Raw genomic sequence first — 24,376 nt, 5'->3', positions numbered from 1 at the left:
CAAACTTGCAGTTGATTGTAAGAAAGGGCTGGAGCACTGTATATGCAGACTAGATAATTGGAGAAGTTCGGTATACATCACCAGAGAGAAGTCTGTTGTTTCACTGGAAGATTGAGTAATGACATTTTGTTTAAAAATTACACTGTAAAAAAATGCATTTTGAAAATGTACACTCCATTGCCATGTTCCATTGCCATTGTGACTGCTTCTTATTATGACCTATTGCCTGTTTCTTGGATATCACATTTATTGGATTACAGTTTTTGCCTTGGTTAACTCTTTGGATTGTTTATTTTGCTCACTGAACCTAACCAGTATCTTTGACCATCTCTTTGCCTGTTGATTTGGATTTATTGCTTTAAAACTTCTGCAAATGGATTAAAAAAAAACAAGCCTGAATATGTTATACAAACCAGTGTGCTTAGGATTATGATAATAAATTCATATCGTAACAAATACCAGTATCAAGCAGCATAACAGACTGTTTTCATACAACTAAAATAACTGGAAGCGGGTGAAACCAGTGGCCTCGCACATTCAAGTTACAAATGGCCGCACCCACTCATGGTAAAAAATAATGTGGATATTTCCATGTACAGTGGAGTTCTCTTATTTTACTAAATTAGATCATTTTAACTGCTGAAACTGGAAGTTAAACCATATTATAAAGTGTCATATTACATTAATTGTTAGTTTGAGTGCTCTGAAATAAAAATATCACTGAGAACAAAAGGTCTGTATAAGATTTGTTCTTCAGTGAAATTAGAGAATAATTGATAATGCCATTGTACCTCCACTTGTGAGATCACAGAAGGACTCTTAAGAGTTGCTAAATATGGATGATGGCTGTGCTTTGGTTGGGATGGGTGAGGGAAAGAGTGAGAGCCTGAATGTTGAGGCTTATCGAGACAGCATTACCAAGGTTTAAGTAGGCCTGCTGGTTTGTGAAGATAAGGCCTTTCCACGGAGCCTGTTAAGGGGGCACAGGAGCTTTTAGTGGTGAACTAACAGCTCTTAAAATTGCTCTTTTATTTGGATCTAGGGCCATACCTTACCACAATTCTAACCAGAAACTAGGAAAAGTAGATCTTAGATCAGGGGTGAAAAAAAGGCCATTTCTGGCAAAACCATTGATTGGTGTGTCTCTCAGGCTGTGAGGGATAAGTAGAGGAGAGCTGGCAGAGGATTTGTATGATTAGTGACACAAAGTTCAGCGGCCGGTACGCAGAAAGCTTTCTGGAGGACATATCATTACAAAGACCTATTTAGAGAGCCCATTAGAGCCCGATCTGTCTTGACAGGACAAATTGCTATTTTTTTTTTTTACCTACACATTATTCAGTGCCGCTCCTACCCTTTTAAAGGATCCCTCAGCAAAATTTGTGTGGGGGCGCCCCCTCAGTGTGTTTGTTACCTCCAAAACGTTCCCACCACCCCTTAAGCCAGCATGTATCTCAGAGCAGTTTCCTATAATCAAACAACTTATAGTAGCCTGTTCATACCAAGCATGATGACTATAGCAATAATGATAAAGATATAGTTTAAAAAGAATTCTAAATGTAAAAGAATTGCAGAGTATAGACCTTTACATTTGTATTTAAGGATGTCCTGATCTAGGGTTATTGTTTTATCATTTCATTAAAAAAAGAGGTTTTACTTCTAAATAACCTAAAATCCCCCCAAAAGTGGATAATGCTATTTTTAAAACTTCAGGGAAGTGAGTGTAACCAGCATTGGCCAGCAGCCATATCACCCTGTAGCCCAAGACTGGTTGCCCACTGAAGCTAAGCAGGGTTGAGCCTGGTTAGTACCTGGATTGGAGACCTCCTGGGAAAACTAGGTTGCTGCTGGAAGAGGTGTTAGTGAGGCCAGTAGGGGGCGCTCACCCTGTGGTCTGTGTGGGCCCTAACAACCCAGTATAGTGACGGGGACACTGTACTGTCGAGCACCGTCCGGATGAGACGTTAAATCGAGGTCCTGACTCTCTGTGGTCATTAAAAATCCAAATTTGCCCCTTGGCCCCTGTCCATCATGGTCTCCTAATCATCCCCATATACTGATTGGCTTCATCACTGTCTCCTCTCCACCAGTAAGCTGGTGTGTGGTGGGCGTTCTGGCGCAGTATGGCTGCCGTTGCATCATCCAGATGGATGCTGCACATTTGTGGTGGTTGTGGAGATTCCCCTTTCCATGTAAAAGCAGCTTGTGTATTTTTATGTAGTTTTTTGTGTAGTTTTTACCGAGAGAGGACTGGCACTGAAATAATTGGGTTATTAGGAGAAACTGTTGCTCTAAATGTTCAGATTATAGTTTGTCTTCAAAACAACAGAGGTCAGGAATTCACTCATTTGGTGGACAGAGGGCTATCCACCAGTTGATGGTGATGGTCCACCAATTGATTAGATTCAGCCGGGCTACTTACCTGCCCATGTGTAACTCTTTTATCAAGCAGACAAAATGAACAGTATATGTCAGATGGGAAAAAAAAAACAGGCTCAGATAAGGATCAGAATAGGGAGTCTAAATGCTGGATTCCAGACACTATGGGGCACAAACCGGAGCACCACAGAGGCCATAGAGTGATGGGCAAAGTGTGACAAGCCCTGGCAAGTCTGTGACAGTGATAAATTAGAGATAGCCATCCAGGAAAACATGGATCAGGGGAACAGGGATCAAGTCAAGCGCATACACAGACACACTCCTTTACACGCTAATGTGGCTTTGGAAACTAATCAGAGATTTATGGATAAGACAACGGCTTTCTGCACATATCACATATCCATCCCATTGAGAGTGAAATAGAGCAGGAAGATTGATCAAGGACAAATCTGATAGAGTTAAAGGAATACTGATGAACCTGCTGGTCACCGCTAAGGTGAGTTTGTGGAATAATGTCATTAACTGTATAAGTTCTAGAATGATGTTCCAAGCAAATAAGCATTGTTCTTAACCCACACCTAAAATCAGAGAAAAATTATGGGCTGATTACAACATAGTTCAAGCTACCCAGAGGTCGCAACCCTACGTGGGGACTCAGAAACAGAAATATATTTTCTTCTTGAGCACAATTGCTTAGGCAATAGGATATAATAGGCATAGGGTATATGTGTATATATATATATATATATATATATATATATATATATATATATTCGTGAACAGCAGTGAAGTGACACCATAGGTGAGATGACAATGACAACATGATATAACCGAATAACATTCATACTACAGAATGTCACAAAGTACTTTTCTTTCAGAGTACTTACTCAAAAGAAGTACCTACTCAGAGAGTATGTGATTTTGGACATATAGCCATTATGTTTATTTTGCTTATGTTCTTCTATTTTATGTCGTTTTGGATAAAAGAGTGCTAAATGCATAAATAAAAATGTAAGTGTTTATAACAACTTACCTGAATAATAACATGTGTGGTTTAATGGCACAGTCATCTGAAGGTAACGGCCCAGACATACTCATGGCAAAGTTTTTTTTTTTTTTTTTTTTTTTTTGTGGTTCACACACCAAAAATGAGAAAACAGCAGTTAAGAAAGCATCTTATCATATATATATATATATATATATATAGAGAGAGAGAGAGAGAGAGAGAGAGAGAGAGAGAGAGAGAGAGAGAGAGAGAGAGAGAGAGAGAGAGAGAGAGAGAGAGAGAGAGAGAGAGAGAGAGAGAGTGGGCTGGCAGTTTGTGTCCCTTCATACTCTGAATTAATATAACAAGAACCCAGTGCATGCTATGAGGAGGTGATGAACACCAATGTTTAAGGCATTAAATGAGGATTATTTTGAAAGGATGCATGGTACAGATGAGGTTACATTAACTAGTGGTTCTATCATAAAAAATGCATAAAACAGTATACAATACAAAAGACACAATAAGACAGTAATACTCATACACAATGTCCTGGAGATATGCATGTTCATTCATAGAAGGTTTGCTTATGAATTAATGGAAAGAGTCTCTTTCATGCATTATGTGTGTTTCATTAGGGAAATGGACTGAGAGTTACTTTTTCCACATTCCTTTTGGTTGTAAATGGCTTTTCTGCTATGGTGACCAGAGGCCTGTTTTGCGTTTTTTGGGGGGGTTAGTTGCTCTTCGGGGGTTGTCCACAGAACTCTAACACATAGTTTGCTTTTTGGGCGAGGGGGTTTGGTCTATTATTCATTAACTATAATGAATAATTGTGTGTCTGATGGGTCCAGACACTACACTACATTGATTATATGGAATAAAAATCAATAGAATCATTGATGCTTGAAGAATTTGTTTGGGAGGAATAGGTTTAAAATTAGAAGCATACAACTGATCAGCAAGGGCTCGATTTTAAAAGTATCACTTAAAAAGCAATCAAATGTGTTAGTATTTAAATATGTGAGTGAGGTGAGTCTTGCATATCAGTGCATGTGCTTGAGATGGATGTCCCACAAACTGCCAAAGGCATTCATAACAGAAAAACCTAAAATGAGTCATCTGCTCCTGTAGTGGATTTCAGGTCTCCATCTCTCTCTCTCTCTCTCTCTCTCTCTCTCTCTCTCACACACACACACACACACACACACACACACACACACACACACACACACACACACACACACACACACACACACACACACACACACACACACACACACACACACACACACACACACACACACACGTTGGGTTTCCATGTTTCATGGGTACTTTACATAGACAATGATTGAAAAGCAAAACGTACAACTATTACTTAAAAAAAATAAATAAATCAACACTTTCACATATTATTATTCCTACATGCGACTATGAAGTTCATGACAGAACTTGAAAAAATTGTAATGAAATGCCTGGATAAAAGTAGCCCTTTTTATTCCATTCAAGTTAACAGAGCACGTAGATCGTATGTCTTCTGCTCTGTGTCCTTGAAATGGCAATTCACCGGCTCTGCCCAATTTTTAAAACCCACACGACATAAATTGGATTTTACATCTCACTTTTTCGTTTACACTTCACCATTAGCAGAACATTAGGCAGGGGGAAAAAACAGCTACTGCAACAAGGGAAATCAGTGTTTTTATTTAGACAAGAGCCTTAGAAGAGAACATCATTTACTCTGTTTTCTACAAGAGCTGAAGATGAGACACTTCAGAGTCTCCTGGCAAGATAATGCTCCACTCTTTTCTCCATCTTTATCCCTCTCTTTCACACACAAATGACAGAAACATTGGGCTCATTCACAGTGCATGTGGCTGAGGAGCTAAGTACGCAAAATCCTCTTTACACATTTTGTACTGAGACTGTTTCTCGATTCGTTTATCGTCAACCATTTGGTGCCTCCAAATATTATGAATTTATTTCTGTCACAACCATATAATTAATCTATTGGATCATTATTATCAGTGCATGGAAGTTAATTACACTTCCTATAATGCTAAATACATTATAATACAGCAGCACTTCAATTAGTGCATAATTACAGTACCATGAGCAAAACTAGGCGATGATAAAAGCAAATTCTCAAAAGCAATTGTCTCTCATTCACCCAAAAGCTTCATATCCTGTTCATTGTACTATAAAGAAAAGGAACAGAATTATTTGGGAGATGCTGGAATGTCTGAATGGGAATGCATTTGGTCAACTTCATGACTGACACCACATAAAACACACAAATGACAGGCACATTTTGACACCAGTACATTTAAATTAGAATTTAACAGGTCAAAGTAGCACTTTATCCAAAGCAGCCAAAGTCGAGACAACACCTCAGAGTTGTTACAGACACCAGCAGGTAGAAAGTAACTCATTTTACAGTACTTTTATATATTGATATTTATGAAGCAACATCTCATATTGGAAAAATCTCCATTATTTCAAGACTCAATCAGGTGTTTTGCAATTGCACACTGACCTTGGATAAATATCTATTAAATAATAATAATAATAATAATAATAATAGCTGGAATATATTTAAAAGTTAAGACTCAACATAAAAAAAAAGTGCACATATTTTAGATGTTTATGTTTCATTGTCTGCTCAGAAGCAAGATAAAAAAAAAAAGGACACCACAACCACATAATTACACATTGGAATCACAAATTCAAAGCACGTCACAGTCACGAACAGAACAGTTGGGTGAAATATTTCCCTTGGGGAGAAACAAGGTGGATGAAGGTGAGGCACCTGACATGAGGGCAGCCGTCTCTTTTGTGGAAGATTTAAAACACAACATTTGCAAATTGCACAGTGGAGGAATGAAAAATGAAGGGCTTAGCCAGACAAATGTTTTTCCCCCTTAGCCTTTCTACAGTTTGTTTTTAGAAAATTAGATGTGGTAGGCAGAGGGAGGAATGACACTGACTGATGGATGGAATAACCCAATGTAGGAGCCACTGCAGATATTCAACTATACTAACAAAGAAAGACATAAAATCCCAGCGTGGTAACGAAGAGAATAAACAGAGATAGGCTGGTATTTGCCCAGTTTAGAGAGCTTGACATTTCACATTTAATCATGTTATCCTTCGATTGTCTTTAGTCTGTTGACGGATTCCAAAGGAAAATCAGTGGAACAGCCATTGTGACGGTCCTGATTCATTAAGCACTCGAAAAGGCTTAGCCGAGCACAAAATAGTAGATTATTAGTCAAAATCATTGTTTTATTTGCTTAGTTCAGGAAAACCAAAGTGTTTAGAAAGTTCCCAAGTGAGAAGAAGTGGAGGAAGAGAGAGGTTTTAGGTTGGAAAACAGTGCACTTGTTAGTATTGGTCATGTATTGTTGAGGTAAAGTCTTCAAGACCTTAAAGGATGGCTTGTGTGAACACTAAATGGTAACGAGATGGTTTAAAGACCAAGGGACGGTTTCAGAGAATGAAAAATTTGAAAACAGGGATACTAAACTAACTTATGGCAAGAGGTTGAATCTTTTTAAGGTGGACGTTTTCTGAAGTTGAGAGCCAAGGTCTCTGTGATCAGGAGCTCAGTGTTGATGTTATCTCAGGCCTTTTGGAGACCCACAAGAGCACAGCTTTCTTTCCACAACTTGGTTTGCAGCCGCTCATCATAAGACAGCGCTGAAGACTCCGTCTTACGACCGTTGTACAGATACAGTCCTCCGATCCCCTCGAGCTCAGAGGCAGCTGCAGCGTAGATAGCTGTGGATGCTCCTTCTGCAGGCGTCTGTGGATGGACAGGAATCAGAGATGAAGTCACACACAGCTGTGGGCACATTAAGTATATTTCCTGGAACAAAAATCCTAATTTTGCATTCCTGCTAGTCTCTTTACTTCGCTCATCCTTGTACGTGACAGCAATCACAACATTCCTTGTGCGTGTTTGCAGTTGTTATAGTGTTCTTTTATTTGTTCTGTAGTGTTCTTCTTGGCACTTGAAATCTTACCCTAGCACTTGACATATATCCTTAGCTGCAAGCTCTGGTAATTGCCACTTATACGTCTTGTAAGTTGCAGTTGCTTTGGTAAATATACTGGCTGAAAACAAATACTGTATATTGTATCTGTATAGAACTGTCAATTTGTCATTTGGGAACTTTAACACTTTAGAACAAGGATTAATTTGTTATCACTAGTCAGTGAATTAGGTATCATGAATGAACAATTGACTTTTTTTTTCTCAGCATTTATTAGGTCAGGTGTGTCCAATCCCGCTTCTGGGGGGCCAATGTCCTGTAGAGTTTAGCTCCAACCTCCCTAAACTTGCCTGGAAGTTTCTTGCATTTCTGAAGTTCTTGATAAGCTGGTTCAGGCGTGTTTAATTAGGATTGGCGATAAACTGCAGGATAGTGATTGGAGACCTCTAATGTAGGTTAATGTTAATTTATATTGTTTTTAATATTTTAATTTATTATATTTTGAATATTTAATATGTATATATATTTGTACATAATACATAGGCCATATTATGCCCTTTTACAAAGTCTTGATTTTTTTTTTTTTTTTTGGGTCTACTATGTTCAAAAAACATTTTTTTTTTTTTTTTTTTTACATTGTGGCAGCACCTCTCTTGCCAGTCTGTCAGTAACACTCTGTGCATGTTTCAGAATGATCACATCCCTTACCATAACATTCAATAGGTTCAACTAACGCAACCAGGCTTTGCCCCACTTATTTTTGCGTATGCCTTGGGCAGGAATTATTTAAATGAGGAATACTGTGACGTCTACGTTCCTAGAAGAAAACTCAAGACTATAATCAAGGCATTTCAGGGAATTCAGAAACAGTGCTTACTGGTATGAAGAATAACTTCAATATTACAATTAATTAATAAAAAAATAATCTATAAAAAAAAAAATGGCCCGGGCATAAATTCCCCACCAGCTTTTGCAAGCCAGGGAATAAGAATGTGTCCCGTTCACACAAGACACATTCAAAAACAGCAAGTTGGAACAGACTTGAACGAAACAGAGCAATAAGTGTTTTTAAAAGCTTAAAGGGATAGAGTGATTAAAGGAACACTCCACCCATTTGCATTAAGCTTTGCATTGTTAGAAACCCAGTCATACTTTGAATGGTTGTGCAACACTCTCTCATTTTCCCCTGAGACGGGAGAAATCCATATTTACCTCTTACACTTCCTCCCACAATGACACAAAAATCGTCATTTTGCGTCATTCTCGGAGGAATTGTAAGAGGGGCGGATTTCTGTTGAGACTACAAGCACTAGTTCCCACCTTTTCAAACCCGCCCATAGGGGGTTGGACCTAATGCGCTAACAGACCTATCACAGATCAGTGCCAGTGCGTTTGATTTCCAATGCCATCCTCTTTTTTCCGGACATGTCCAGCCGTCGAGATCGTCCAAAATGTCCGGGATTCGGCTTTTGCTTTCTGCGGTTGCCATTCATTGTTTACATGCACACCTTTTGTTTCAATCTAGCTGAATTCATTACGATTGGTGAATCTGAATGTAGTGTTTACATGAACGCTAAACAAGTGATCGGTTGATGTGCGTTTTAACATTGCTAAGAAAATTCCCGCTCCTCCGTGAGAGATGCGAGACACCATTCTCCCGCGCCCCTCAGCCTCGTCCTGCTCGCCACAGTAAACATGATGAATGCCGTCGAATTCATGACGAATGGCGATGAATGTAGAATGCAAAAGCCGAATCCCGGACATTTTGGGCGATCTCGAAATCCAGGGCAAACTCATCACGGAGACTCGCTAGTAGCTTAGCTTTGTTGTTTTCAACTGCCCTCTCTTACCGGTAGGTGTGGCTTGGGAGTGGCCTCCTAGGGCAGCGAAGCAAGTGCATTCTGGGAGTTGTTGTCTTTCATCCACATAAGCCAAAAATACATTTTCTGGCTTTTCTTAGTCTAGAAAGCTCCAAATTCAAAAATAATTTCACATTTCTTCTACATAAATGACCTATTTTAAATACACATTCATCTTTCCAGAGGTGAAGTATCCCTTTAATGACAGAATTTTCATGTCGTTCCAAACCTGCATGACTCTCTAAAAATAAATAAGATGATATTTTGAGATTTTTTTTTTTGTTCCACAGAAGATACAGGTTTGAAACGACATGACAGTGAGTAAATAATGACAATGTTATTTTTTAGGTGAACTATCCCAAACTGTCTCAAAATCTTGTGCTCTTGATGCAAATTGCTGGCAAGAAAGTCTGATATGACACAATGGCCAAATATTTCCATTTAGTGCATGTTTAAATAAACCAACAATAATTATAAAACAAGTGTAGATGGGTTGCAAGAACTGGAATATACTGACTTTTTGTAATGTCTATTGAATGCATTACTTGCCTGCCACAACACTGTCAAATTTTTGTTGTCTTCATTTGTTTCAAATATTCATATATTGTATTTCTTGCAAGCTAGCTAATCATGTAATTCAATTGAAAATTATTTTGTTGTCGGTCCTAATACACTTACACTTCCACATGTGACTCTTGCCTCATGTTTACACACGTGATGCTTTCCAACTGCCATGGTTAATTATTAAAATTAGCCTTCTAATTGCAAATGTTATGGCTTGCTTCCACATCAGAAGATCTAAAAGTTGGGCTGCACAGTTGGTGAGATTGATATGCAGATGGTCAGTTGGACTATGACCTCCAGACGGATCAATTACACTGGACAGCCAATCTTCTCTAACACTGGTGCCAGATTCTGCACTTCAAACGCCTCTCTTTGAGGCCAGGCAATTGGGGCTGAACACTGTTTTTCTATTTTCTAGATCTCTTTCGTCTGAGGGAATTTGGATTAAACTACAGGAGCCACAAGGTTTCTCTATACTGAGCTGAATCAATACATCACAAAGAGTGTGAGAAAAGCTTCTCTCTTAGAGCTGTTAGTCTTGGAACATACGGGGAGAGTGTGCTTAAGGGCAAATGGAGCAACAGCTGCGCTTTAGAAAGACTCAACATTTTTATATACTGTTTAATAGGGATGGACACAAAATTTACAGACGGTATACCGCACAATGGTAGAAATGTGTCAACCAGTAGATTTTGCAGTGATATACTGTATATATATATATACACAGTATGGCTACATATGCCTATCATTATGAAGGACTACTTTACATTATTTACACATGTGAGTGATAGTAAACTGCAAAAAAAAAAAAAAAAAAAAAAAAAAAAAATATATATATATATATATATATATATATATATATATATATATATATATATATATATATATATATATATATATAAATAATTATGGTTGACGAGATGCTGCATATAGAATTAATATAGAACTCAATGGACTATTTTACAACCGTTTCAAATGGCTCAACCAATTAGAACTTAGTGAAAGCAATGTTTCATAATAAAGCAAGAAGCCACAGTTTGAAGAGATTTTCTAAAAGTTAGGGGCAGCTCAGCCAATCAAGACCAGAACTATTCGTTATATATGATTCATTTTAATATTTAGAATCTTTTGTTGTTTTTTGAATGCCATTTATCATGCATATGATATTTTATGTAAATCTGATAACACTGCACACTCTACGGTTATATACGTTAACATTAGTTATATAGCTAACAGGACATAAAGATTAATACATTTACAGCTTTTATTAATCTAGATTAATGTCAAAATTTACATGTACTAATACATTTCAAGTTTAAGGATAAACTATATTCAAGTTTAAATGAACATTACTAGTATTATAAACCAACATGAATTAACAATATAATTGTAAAATGACATTAACCTGGATTAATAAATGCAGTAAAAATGCAATACTTAATGCATTACTTAATGTTATGAAACTTAATTGTTACTTAAGTAACACTTGAGTATTTCTTTCATCCAAGTTCATCAAGTTCCAAATAAAAATGGAAAATAATCAACAGATATGAAGTACCTTGTATGTGTACATAATAATTCACATGGTTATCTTAATATAGACATTACCACATGGCTATTTAATATATAAAGCATTATTGTCTTGAATTTTCAGTGAAAATGAACTGGTGGAAAACAATCAGCATGAATGTAAAATATGTTTAAAATATACTTCAGTTTTGAGAGAGCATTTGATTTACAGGAAAGATGTCATATCTCCCTTTTTCATTGAACACAGACAGTTCCAAAATTAAACTTCAGAAATGTTATTCACATTCAGTGTTCAGACAGTGCACAGGAAGCACTCCTTTTCAGGGAAGAAAACCTATTTAAACAATTCATTATATTTATAAAAAAAGAAAAAAAGAAAATGCTCTTGGACAAACCTTCCCTATCAGTTTCTTTTTGCCAAGTAAAATTGTATTCTCTACAGCGGGTGTGCTTTTCTATTTAAAAAAAATTGTTGGCTGTCTAGTCATAACAACATTTTCCCTCAAGACATTCATAATTTGTCATCTTTTCTTTTAAAAACATAAAGCACACTATCCTCGCTGAACCCCATAATTTCTGGGTTTTCTACAGCGATTTCTGTGCCGCATACATAATGGACGCCATGACCCGTGACTCAACCTGAAGTAAATAACTAAGCCCCCTGCAAAAGGATATTGCTGTGCTGATAACTATCACAATAAATCAATATCAACACACCTCACCTCAACAAGGGTACGAGATTCACGGATATTACATCTGTATTCAACTGATTACACATTGAATTATCTTTTGTATAGTACAAATAATTCCCCTTGAGAAAAGGGTGAAGGTCACTGGCCATTGTTGTGGTTATCATTTGCTATCTATTGCGCATAACCAAAGATAGTTGTTCATACATAATTTATTATATAATGTTCTGACAGAGTGTTCAACACAATCATATGCTGCTGTTTGCTTATAGATGTTTGCTCATCTCTAATGCTCTTTTAGCAGCACGAACTCAGCTGAATTTATGGGATGACAGTAAAACAGCCTGGGAAAAAAACATCACTGAGCAAAAACAGATGGGTATTTATTGTATAGGTGGCATATAATATATAGCATAATATGAAACCACATTAAAAATCTACAAATGCCATATACATATTTGTATATTTGTAATTGTATACTCTATATTACTTTATTTTCATTTTTTCACTCTTGCCACCATTTTCTTCCACTTATCTGAAATTCAAGAGGTGTAACATATTCTAAAAGAAGATGAAAGAATCACGTCTGATTAACACACACACACACACACACACACACACACACACACACACACACACACCTTTGAAGCAAAGAGACAAGATAAATCCAATTATTGTTCACCCTGACATAGCGGCTCCAAACCTTTCGATTTCAAGACGAATTCCATGAGATTGGGTGAGACAGACGGATGGAAAAGAAGAAAAGAGAGAGTGAAAACAGTGTCTCCCAGGATACACCACACTGTCACAATACCTTATTGCAACATATTGGGGCAGGTGGGTTTGTCATAAAGTGTTGTCATTCAACAGAGCACCGTTCACAACAGCCTTTGTCACTGACACGCTGTCTCTAAAGGAGAATATTCATGAACTCATGAAACTGAATGCGTTTTAGATGCAAAAGCAGGCAATTTCATATTGGGACCAATAAGTAATACCAGTTATCATTTTAAATAATATTAGTTATTTATTCTAACAGTATCATTCAATATAGGATATTTATCAGCTGATATTTAATTGTGGTTGCTTGCTTCTGCTTAATTTTAGATTTTAGATTACTTTTGCAATCATATAGCACTTACTTAATGAGAAAGATTAGGCAAAAATTAAAAGGGCTTTCGTATAATAGAGCTCCCACCCAGGGCTACTATAGTTACTAAAATAAAACAAACAAACAAATAAATAAATAAATTCGTTACTTAAAATGAAATAAATGTTAACTGAAATAAAATAAAATATTAAAAAAATCTTTCACTTGTTTTATTTCAGCTTACGACATTTCTTATTTTCATGTAGTTTAACTTGATGTACTAAAATAATTAAAACTAGAGCTAAAATATATAGTTAATTTATAAAAACTACATCAAGATTTTTTTTTTAGATTTGAATGAAAATGGAACATATAAAAACAAAAATGTATTCAAAATATGAATGAAAACTATAATTGTATCTCAATAATACTAAACTAATACTTGTCCCAACTCTATTATAGACTTTCTCATCAACTATTCATCTCAAAATAATAGTATTTATATATTTCATACTTTGCATTATAACGCAAGCATTTTTTTTATATATTTAGCCTTATCAGCATCAATGGCTATTACAACATCCATTTAATCTTGATACAACTTTTGTTTTTAGTTTCTAGTGCGTTTTATTTGTTTAAACAAAATAGCACAGATTTATAATATTGTTCAATTAACAGTTATGACACATAATATGAAAATATTTGATGTTTTTTTTCTATATCATTTTTTAATTCAACCACTTGATAGCTGTACATTTTATGTCCTATCTCTTCTTGTCAATAGCAGTGGCACAAAAAGAAAAATTGAAAATAAAAAATGAACCCAAACACAAGTGAAAACTGAAGCCTCAAGAATTCTCTCCCAAGCACAGACAGGTGCCTGAATAAACCATCACACTAGTGACTCAGACCTAGTTTGGCTGACTTTCCAAAGTTTGCCAAGCGATTTAAATAAAATAAGGCAGTCCAAATATGCACAGGCAATTATTATCCTCCAGTAAACTTGACTAATGAGATTTTATAGAGGGCAAAATGATTTCCCTTACCCTAAAGAGCAGTTTAGCGAAAGGCTTCTTAGCTAGCTGGGCCGGGCCACACAGATTTTCATACAAGGCTGTGTCCACCATGCCTGGGTCCACTGCATTAACCGTTACAGGGTCTCCTTTGACCCACAACCGGTCCTGCAGGTGGTAGGAGAACAGCAGCAGGGCCAGTTTACTCTGGGCGTATGCACCATGGGCACTATAACACATCCTGAGGGAGAGAGACAACGGGAGAAAAAAGAAAGGCCTTGAGCATAATTATGCAGCTATTTTGGTGTCAACAGCCATTAATGTGTTGTTTACTGTAATTTGTGTTTGCAAACCCATTTTGACAAGAATGTGCTTGTTGATGTGTTGTTGCATGTGCTTGTTGATGTGTTGCTGTTCAAGTCAGATCATTCAGAACAGCAGTGAATTTTAGTCAACATTAAACCAGCGTTATTTGGTATTACTTACTTATTACATTGTTTATTAGTATTTTGAATCATTTTCATTTCATTTTAATTTTAATTTTGATATTAAAGGTTTAGTAATTTTTGTGTTATGTGCTTTTTTTCCGTGTTTTTTTTATATATTTCTATATAGCTTTTTTAATTTTTTTCATCTAATATTTTAGTTTAATTTTATTTCAGCTCCATTTCAATGAAACTTTTTTTTATATATATAGTTTTAGTTTTAATTAACAATAACGACTGGAAATTGGAATTTGAGCATCACAACATTATAATGTACTGAATGGACACTCAGTTTTAAATAGGCTAAAAATGAAGAACATTTAACAGTTTAAGTGCATGGTAGATGATGGCAAATATAATTGAAATGTAAAAACTGGTAAATGAGCAATTTTACAATTAAATAGCCAATATTGATTAAAGAAAACAAACAGCAAAAAATGATAAACAAAACAAACACGACAATGATGTACTAAAAACAGCTGATCCACGCGGATCTGTGAAAATGACTCAAAAGGCTTGATTTTCCGTGCCAGGCCAGTAGTTGGCGATGTCACTTTGGCAAGAAACACCCTGTGAACACGTAATACGCATGTGTGAACATGTAATATACATACGTATGATGTCACCGTTTTCACAAATTCACATTTTTGTTGTTTACATGTAGACGGTCATAATCACGAGATTTCAACTTGTAAAAAGCGTTCACATCGTCGTAGAGCTCGTAATTTCAAATATTAAGCAGGGAATTTTCTTAGAGCTCCTACTTGTACCACGTGACCGCTGCAGATTCTTTTTTTTTTCTAAGGCATGTTTATAAAAGCTACTTAAATGTCCTAATTTAACTAAGGCCTATCCCTGGCTATGCATGTTTCGAAGTCCTAGAATGCCCTAGAATGAAGAATCCATGTCTAATCATTCATTTATCCGTTATTTATACCAGCATGTCTTTGCGCCCACCCCTTCCTCTCTCACCTTGAAGGACATATTTATTAGGAATCTTCTGTGCCAACCCACAGCATGAGCCAACCACACACACTTAGCATACAGCGTGACAAGAACTCACCATCAGTTGCAAGCGGGCACCTTGTTTGCTGTATTAGATTTGTTGTTTGTCAGTATTTATTGTAACACTCATAACCGCCCCCTTTCTGCCTCCCAGGAGGCTTTGCAGAATTCAGTCAATCAATAAAACAGTGCTCTGAATCACACTGCATGTTATAGCGACTGTGTCCTTGAATAGTTGCAGTACATTACTCCAGTAACGGATGAGGACACTCAAGATTGAAAAGCAATAAAAGCAGTCCTGAGAAAAATAGGTTAGAACAGTGGTAATATTTTGAGGAATAAATAGGACAGTATGAACTGATCTGCACTACAGGAAGATCTGTGTTTAATATGAGACACATATTTTCGCCTTTTAAGAATGTTAAGGATGCACCAATATTAAAATTCCAGCTAATACAGACAAGTCAATATTATTTCGACTGTTAAATGGCCAAATACTCTATACTTGGTAATAAATTGTTAAAATACGATATTTTATATATATATATATTTTTTTGTCTAAATAAACTAAAAGCAATTATTTAGGCATCACAACATTATAATGTACCGTATGAATGAACATTCAGTTTGAGATCTGCTAAAAACAGTTTAAGTGAGTGTGTCAGGGTTATGTTTTGTCTTTGTTTTCATTGTGTTCACTTTCTATTTCACTCATTTTCCGTTGATCCAGTTTTCCAAGTGTTTCATTGATTCATCTCAATCACCTGTCCCTTGTTAATGAACTCATTAGCTCATTTGTTTGCCCTCTGTTCTTAAGTACTCTGCCCTCAGTTTCTGTCAATTCTTTGTCCTGGATTGTTTTACGTCTATGTTGGAGTGGTTGTTCTATTCCATGTCTCCAAGTTTATCTCCTGCATGTTTCCTTGTTTGCATTTACAATTAAAATACTATTTTGTTTTGTTTACATCGCCGTGCGCCTTCATTTCAGCCACCCATTATAAGTGGTGATGGCAAATATAATTTAAATGTATATGAGCATTTAATAGCCAATATTTATTGAACCATTATACCTATAAGCTGGAGTTTTGTGGTGGATATTTGTTTAAGGTGCGTTCAAGTAATTACGAGATATCAACTTGTAAAAAGCGTTCACATCCTTACAGAGCTTGTAGATTATTTTAGGCTTTGATAGTGTTGCCACAGAAACGCATAATTCCCAGTCCGAGGACGTGAACACCTCCAAGTAGAACGTCATGTGTTGTTATCTTGAAACTACGGTAATTACAACATGGTGTGAATGCAGCATTAGTCTAAGTGGTGAAAAAAACCAACACACTTTTATCTAATCTTATTACTTTAATGTGCAGAGTCATAAAATGAAGGCTAAATTATTTTACATATTGAAACCATATTGAAACCTAAAATAGTCATATATTTTTAAATTTTCGCATGCATTCTTTTCCAGAGTTTAAAAGTGTGTGGCAATTTACAATACTTCGCAAGGAGTCAAGCTAAATTGTAGGCCAAGATAGTTGATAGTTGATCAGATAGTTGAAATCTAAGCAAGTTGGGGGAGAAAACAGCTACTTCTGCATCAGGTAAGCTTTTATTTTGTATCCTCTGAGTAAAAGTGTTGTATATTTGTATAGATACTATATAGTGGAAAATAAGGTGTTTGTCTCAAAATAATTTTTATAGCCTATTGTTTTCATATTTGCACACAATAAGCATTTAGGCTTCTTTTTTTTCACCCCTCGATGCACAAAGTGAAACTCCACCTACGATTTTACTGATATATCATGCAATATACCTAATATAACTAATATATTCATTTTTCTTACACAACTCTGTTTATGCCAGAGGTTCTCAACCAGGGGGCCGGGGCCCACTAGTGTGCCTCATGATAACTTAAAATGAATTATGACAAGACAAAACAAGCATTAAAATAAGCTAAATAGACAAAAAAAATAAAAAAAATAATAATAATAATAATAATTCACCCTCTCAAAAACTTTTTTATTTTTTGTTTGAACAATACTATTTTTTTAAACATGTGTCAAGTTTTTTTTTTAATTATTATTATTTAACAAGCAGGTAATTATGCAGATTAAGTCTCACAAACTGAATTTCATAATATAGTCCACAGCACAAACAACACGGTAACGGTTCTCAGTTGGGAATGAGTAATGAAAAGTGAGATCTTAATTCAGTAACCGGTGGATTCAGTGAGTGTATTGTTTGAAAAAAAAACATACTGGTTTTAATATGACTACAATGACTGTTACCCCTTTTCCACCAAGGCAGTGCTGGTGCTGGTTCGGAGCCGGTGCCTAATTGCGAACCAGTTCTTTGTGTTTCGACAGCCAAAGAACCGGTTCTCGGCCAGGAAAAATGGTTCCAAAGCGGCACCATCTCTTTGCTGGACTAGAACCGTTCTTTTACCACGTCATGCTTACGTCGGGGCTTGGTTATTGTCGAACTTCTTCTCGAACGTAACCTCCGTCTATAGTAATCCAGACGAGCAGCACAAATGTGTTCTAAACATCTTCTTCTGACCCCAATATAGGATCGCAATGCCAGGAGAAACATTTGCAGAAATACGATGTAGTCCGCCATTGTAATTGTTATGCTTGAAGTTGGCGCAAGCATTTCTAGGGAAGCTAAGACGTAGCCTATGGCAACGTACACAGTGACGTAAGGACGTCGTTCACTGGGCTCTCTAGTCAGTGGAAAAACAAACAGGTTCTGAGAAGGTTCGCAAGTTGAACCAACTTTGAACCAGCACCAGTTCCGAACCAGTTCTTTTTTGGTGGAAAAGGGGAATGTGTTGTATGTTTTTGTTCGTGTGTGCAGTCAGAGTAGACAATTCAGAATAAATTCAGAATTCAGACTGCAAAAATAGAACATAAAATTTTTATAACTGTTGCATGTAGAACTAGATTCAGCAGTGGTGCCAAACAATATGGAATAAAATTTGATTTAAAAAAAACAAGTAGGAAAATTAAATCTTCGTCTATTCAATTATGCATCAATTCATCCCTTCCATTCACAAAAAGGCTTGAGGTAAGAAAAGAATCTCAAGTGTAATACAGTAAAGCTCTAACCTTCCCTGCAAGTCATCCAGAGTTAATCTTCCTCCATAATGGGTAGCTGAAGACATAATAACTATTCGGGAACATTTCCCAGGTTTGCCTGACTTCCTCAGGACATCTAACAACAGGTTGGCCAACAGGAAATGGCCCAGGTAGTTTAGCCCAAAGTGTAGCTCAAATCCATCCTCTGTTCTCCTCTCCGGAACAAGCATAACACCAGCTGCATACATAAAGGAACATCATTGCTGATATATTATGAACAAACAGAATATGCAGGACACCAGGAAGAATCCTACTATGCTTGATCAAGTATTCACACCTTAAAAATGACTCATGAGTCATTTCTGAGTCACTGTTTTGAAAAGCAATGAAAATGCGCTCTGAGAACATTGTACTGCATGCAGCTCTCTGAATACCGTGAATTAAGTATTGCTGGTTTATTGATTCACATCTTTTTGAACGGCTTTTAACACACACAGAGAATGATATCAGAGATGTCTTCATATGAAACTGAACAAGCGAATAACCATTTCCTCCATTAAAGTTCTTAATGTGCCTCTTTCTGCTTAATTCATGTTCTCGCTGAGAAGAAAATGAAAAGATGTGAAGATCATCATGCGTCACATTCACACATAAACATACCCTTCTACAAAAATGCACTTCTATGTCTTTATAAAGAGCGACCACAAGATAATTAAAGTTGGTGAATCCCAATATTAAATGGATGTAATCTGGTTTAAAACCCTGGCCGAGATTGAGCACCAGCATTCATGCGGGAATAAGCCTCTGCTCTTGAAAACATGTTTCATCATTATTTTGCTCTTAACAGAATTACAGCTCAGTTCGCTGGAGAAAACAATAATCAGGATTATAAAAATGTCCTCAGCATATTAAATGAACATTAAACAGTACGTTTTTTAATTACACTCACACTGGAAAGTTGAACCTAACGAATCCTAATTTTATCGATCCATGTTCTCTGAAGAGAGAATCAATGTCCCTCGACTCTTCCTCAGACACATGCAGTGTCCTGTCCAGCCAGAGCACTAGAGGGGTCAAGCGTTGACCTTTCGGCATCATTAGACCCTTAACGGGGTGGCACAAATATGATGACCCATCAGCTGGCATCAGAAGGCAGGGGTGTACGCCATAGAGAACAAACAGGAAAAGGGGAGCGTGAATTATTAATTCTCTCGGTTAGGGAGAGGACAGTGTTTGACTGTTCCTGTCATTTTGAGACATTCCCTCGGGCAGGCTTCTAAATAAAAGTCATTCAGTTAAAACAAACAACCCCTAAGGCCCTCAGGACACAGACCAGACATGTCCAACAGAGCGAGCTTAGGAGGACGCAAGAGATTTTAAGCCCGTTTATAGGAGGCAACCTATAAATTATAAATAGGTAACACTTTACAGTTAAGACTTTACAAGTTAATGCATTAGGTATCATGAACTAACACTGAACAGCAATTTTCATGCATTTCATGTTTGTTCATTATACATTAATTTTAATTTTAATACATATAATGTGAAATCTATCTATACAATATAAACATTTATATTAACCTAGTGTAATAAACGCTGTAAAATTTTGTTTATTGTTAATAAGAATTCTTTAAATCATTAAATAAATAAATATGAAAACACAAAATATGAAATATAAATATAAACATTTAAAAATGTTAGACACTACAAATATGACAATAATAATAAATAATACAGCACAATTGCTGTGGTCCAATGATACATTTTAAGGGGGGAAATTGCCTAATGCTAGAGGAATTCAGGAATTTACATACCATTATTGACAAGGACGTGTAGTGGCAAACCTGTGGCTTTATATCTCTGGACAAACTGCCGCACAGATGTCAAAGAGGCCAAATCCAGGTACATGAACTCCACTGAAAGCAAACAGATTACAAAATCAGTACTAAAGCAGCACCTATGAGAGGAAATGCAGAAAATTAAAGGGATAATTCACCCAAAAATGTTTTACCTTCCAAATGCATAGCTTCGCTTCAGAAGGCCTTTATTAACCCCATGGACCCGAATAGATTACTTTTATCATGGATGGATGCACTTTTTTGGCTTAAAAAAAATCATCCTCCATTCACTGCCATTAAAAAGCTTGGAAGAGCCAGGACATTTTGTAATATAACTGTATATTTCTAGGTGTAATATAACACCTAGAAAGGCTAGAGGGTGAGTAAATCATGGGGTAATTTTCATTTTTGGATGAACTATCCCTTTAATGTAGGAATTCTGAAAAGCTGGAAGGTGAATATACTGAACTGCAATTCAAATTAAACAATATAACCCTTAAAACTTAAAGGAATAGTTCACCCAAAAACTAAAACTTCTGCCATTATTTACTCACCTCATGTTGTTTCAAACCTGTATGCCTTTCTGTCTTCTACAAAACAAAAGAAGATAATTAAACAGATTTGGTTACTATTGGCCTCCATTGTAAAAAAAACAAAACAAACAAACAAAAAGTACAGAGACATTTCCCAAAATATATATATTTTTTCACAGAAGAAAGACAGGTTTAGAACGACATGATAGTGAGTAAATAATTACAGAATCTTTTTTTTTTTTTTTTTTTGGGTTAACTATCCCTTTACAGACTTTCTTCAAAATGTAGGCTTTGTCAAGCCAAAATATTGAAGTTGTTTTGAAAATTTTAGCTTTTCTTATATGAAAAAGAGGAATTTCCTTGTTTCCTTGAATTTCACTTAAATTTTACTGCCTTACATTAAAATCTGAATTGCACTTATGCATCTTGTTTGCACAATGCAAAATCAACCAATACAAAACCAGTAAATTAATTGGAATTTAAAAGACATATTCAATTCAATTCAATTCTGAAAAGCACACAACCTGGTAAGCACAAAAAATGAATTGCATGCATGCAAATGGAAATACTGAATCATCCAAGAATATGAGGCCTCTGAGAAAGGTCTTCATTTCATCAGCTGAACAAGTCATTTTCTGGATACAAATCGGTTCAAACACTTACACATCACAGCAATAACGTATTCAATATAACAACAGCATTAAATGCCATACTGAATGCAGTATATTTACATATGTAGTTATAGTCAAACGCATTTGTCCTCCTCGAATAAAACAAGTAAACTCAGCTTGTCAGCTTGTTTTAGAGGGGTTGGTTTCAAATAGTTGGAGGCTAAATTCTCTGTTGATTCATCCAGTGTTCTCATGCATGCCGTAGTTCATTTAATAACATTTTTCTGTTGGTCTGTACATCAAAGCACGTTCAATTAGTCGAATTTCAAAGCATGCAAATTATTCCACTCACTAACACTCACGGCAAGGTCAAAAGGACATTTTTCCCATCATCCCAAATGACCTGGCAGTGTTTCAATGATCGCTTCTTTTAAGATAAACATTTGAAACCAACAAAATTACTATAATTGCCCAAAAATCAGCTCCAAGTTTACTTCCAAAAAAATAAAAAAAATAAAACAATAATATCTAGCTGAACCAGGCAGTGCAACTAAATTTAAATGCTATTGAATTAAAGACTATAACTCTCTTAATCGATAAAGTATTGACAATACAGCTCACTACAAAGTACATCTTAACTTAAAATCAAGTTCTGCCCATTTTAAATGTATATCTTTTATGTTACTAATCTTGAAACGTGTCAATTAACTTATCAATCTGTCATGTTTCTTTGATGTAACACTAATTAACTTGCTTTAAATTTGACATCTCCATTTTGAATGAACAGGCTCATATGGAACCTAATCTAAATAATTTGATGTCTCTTTATCTCTGTTTAACGGGGTCACAATCCCAATCGTGGAAACAGAAGCTAGAGTTTTGCCCACTCATCATTTCTGTTCTTGTTCTCCATCAACTTTAATTAGGCATATCATTCATTCAGGCTGACGGAACTAACCTTTGAGCTAATAATGGCTCCCAAGTGAGAATTAGACCATTACATGCCTGCCGGGGTGGAGACCAAGAAATGTACACAGAAGGCCTTCTAAAAGAGCAGTGATAAAGCTAATGCAGTTCTTTTTTAAATAACATGTTTAGCCTGATGTTGATAAATGTGCCAGAACATGTCCAAGTTTAGGGTATAAATTCGACAAGGTAGAAAACCCTTCAGGTTTTTATTTTGGCATTTTGTTGATAGGCAAAGTAACCCTATAAGCCTTGAAACCCAAGCTTTTTCTTGCTCTAATGTGATTCAGAATGCTGTTGTGTTTACCACAAAGAGCCCTTTGGGCTTTCGGCTTATTAAAATGAGAAGCTACATTAAAATACTCTAGTCATATGCACATCACTGCTTCAATCAGCTTTCGTTGTCATGTTATGCAAATCCTGGTATTTTGTTCATTTTTCCCCCTCCCTGAATTATAGTGAGGTGAGGCAAGGTTAACTATGACAAAGCGTTCACCTTTACTTTCCTATCTAAACAGAATCAACCAGAGTTAGAGGTGGCCCATAGTCGTCAAAAATAGATGATATGGAAAGAAAAAATAGTTTTAAAAAAAGCCAACAGAATGGTGATAATCTTACAATGAGATCAACTCCAATTAGATCATTATTACATTTGAGTTTTTATCATTCCATTAGTTTGTAAAAACATTACATTAAATACCAGCTGAAATTCCACTAAATTGACTCAAATTTTGGACTAGCTAAATGGTCTAAATTAAATCAACAATTAAATATTTTCAGACAAAAAAGAATTAATTTGAATGAATCTGTTTTGGTCTTGTTGTATGAACCTAAAATCAAATCAATTTTAAATTAAAGGATTAAATGTTTCAAATTTTGCCATCACTCACACACTGCTGCAATATATTAGACCATGCACACTGCCTTTGCTTTTCTGATGAAGTCACTCTAACACTGATATTATTAATACATTACTATCAAAAATGTACACTTATTTTACTTTAAAGAAGTCATGAATTGAAAAACATATAAGTGATTATTGTAATATTAAAACACCCTGTAAGTTTCAGAACTCAAAATGTCCTTGTTAGTCCAAACAGCTTTTAATGAAACCAAGCTCAGAAAACATCTCGTTTCTGATTGTCACATTATTATGTCATAGTGCGCCAAAAGACCACCTCTGTAGAATCAGATTGAGGCATCATTGCCTCTTTGGCTCCGCCCACTGGCATGTAAATGAGATGAGAAAGAGAGAAGAGAGATACAGGATCACTGGACTAAAAATAACATTACTCTCCAAAGGATCCTAATGCTAGGAAAGTGGTTATTTATTTTCAACTATGTGAATGTGCAAGTAGAGCTTTATTTGTTTGTTCGGTACATTTCACTGTGGATTATTTGGTAAATCAGTCGCAATTTTGGCGCAGGCTTTACAAACATACTTTTACTGTAAGATATGGACCCGACAGTAATGCCACAAAATGCTGTTCTCTAAATTGGGATTAAATTATATACAGAAAGCGATCAAAGAATGCTCCCTTTATAATCGCTGGAGCTGTCAATCACACAGCGCGAGTCACCAAAACTCCCGTTATAATCAATGAACCTTATTTACATCTAGTTCGAGCTGTTAGTTATGATGAAAGCATTTGTGAGAGAGCAGATATAAAGTTGAATTGATGAGATCACTGCATTCATGTGCTCAACAGACATGTCTGTCATCCAGTGGGGTGTCCAGGTTGGCACCAGACACCCCTTAC

The 24,376-nt window shown here is 36.0% G+C and overlaps 1 protein-coding gene across 1 annotated transcript in view; it reads right to left on the bottom strand.

The window, feature by feature from the left end:
* Nucleotides 1–5,048: 5,048 nt before the first annotated feature.
* The window catches only part of dhrsx (dehydrogenase/reductase (SDR family) X-linked), a 62,986-nt gene continuing 43,658 nt past the window's right edge, over nt 5,049–24,376 (bottom strand). The window contains exons 5-8 of the mRNA XM_081362574.1: nt 20,483–20,584; nt 18,699–18,906; nt 14,138–14,345; nt 5,049–7,169 (exon numbers count right to left, since the gene is read on the bottom strand). Of these exons, the coding sequence (XP_081218700.1) occupies nt 6,987–7,169; nt 14,138–14,345; nt 18,699–18,906; nt 20,483–20,584 (701 nt within the window). The 3' untranslated portion in view covers nt 5,049–6,986. The remainder of the gene's footprint in view (nt 7,170–14,137; nt 14,346–18,698; nt 18,907–20,482; nt 20,585–24,376) is intronic.

Source organism: Scardinius erythrophthalmus, assembly GCF_964197995.2.
Source record: "Scardinius erythrophthalmus genome assembly, chromosome: 3".
In the NCBI taxonomy this organism is placed as follows: Eukaryota; Metazoa; Chordata; class Actinopteri; order Cypriniformes; family Leuciscidae; genus Scardinius; species Scardinius erythrophthalmus.
Note: the sequence above shows the minus strand (reverse complement) of the source record. Positions and strands in the feature narration are given on the sequence as shown.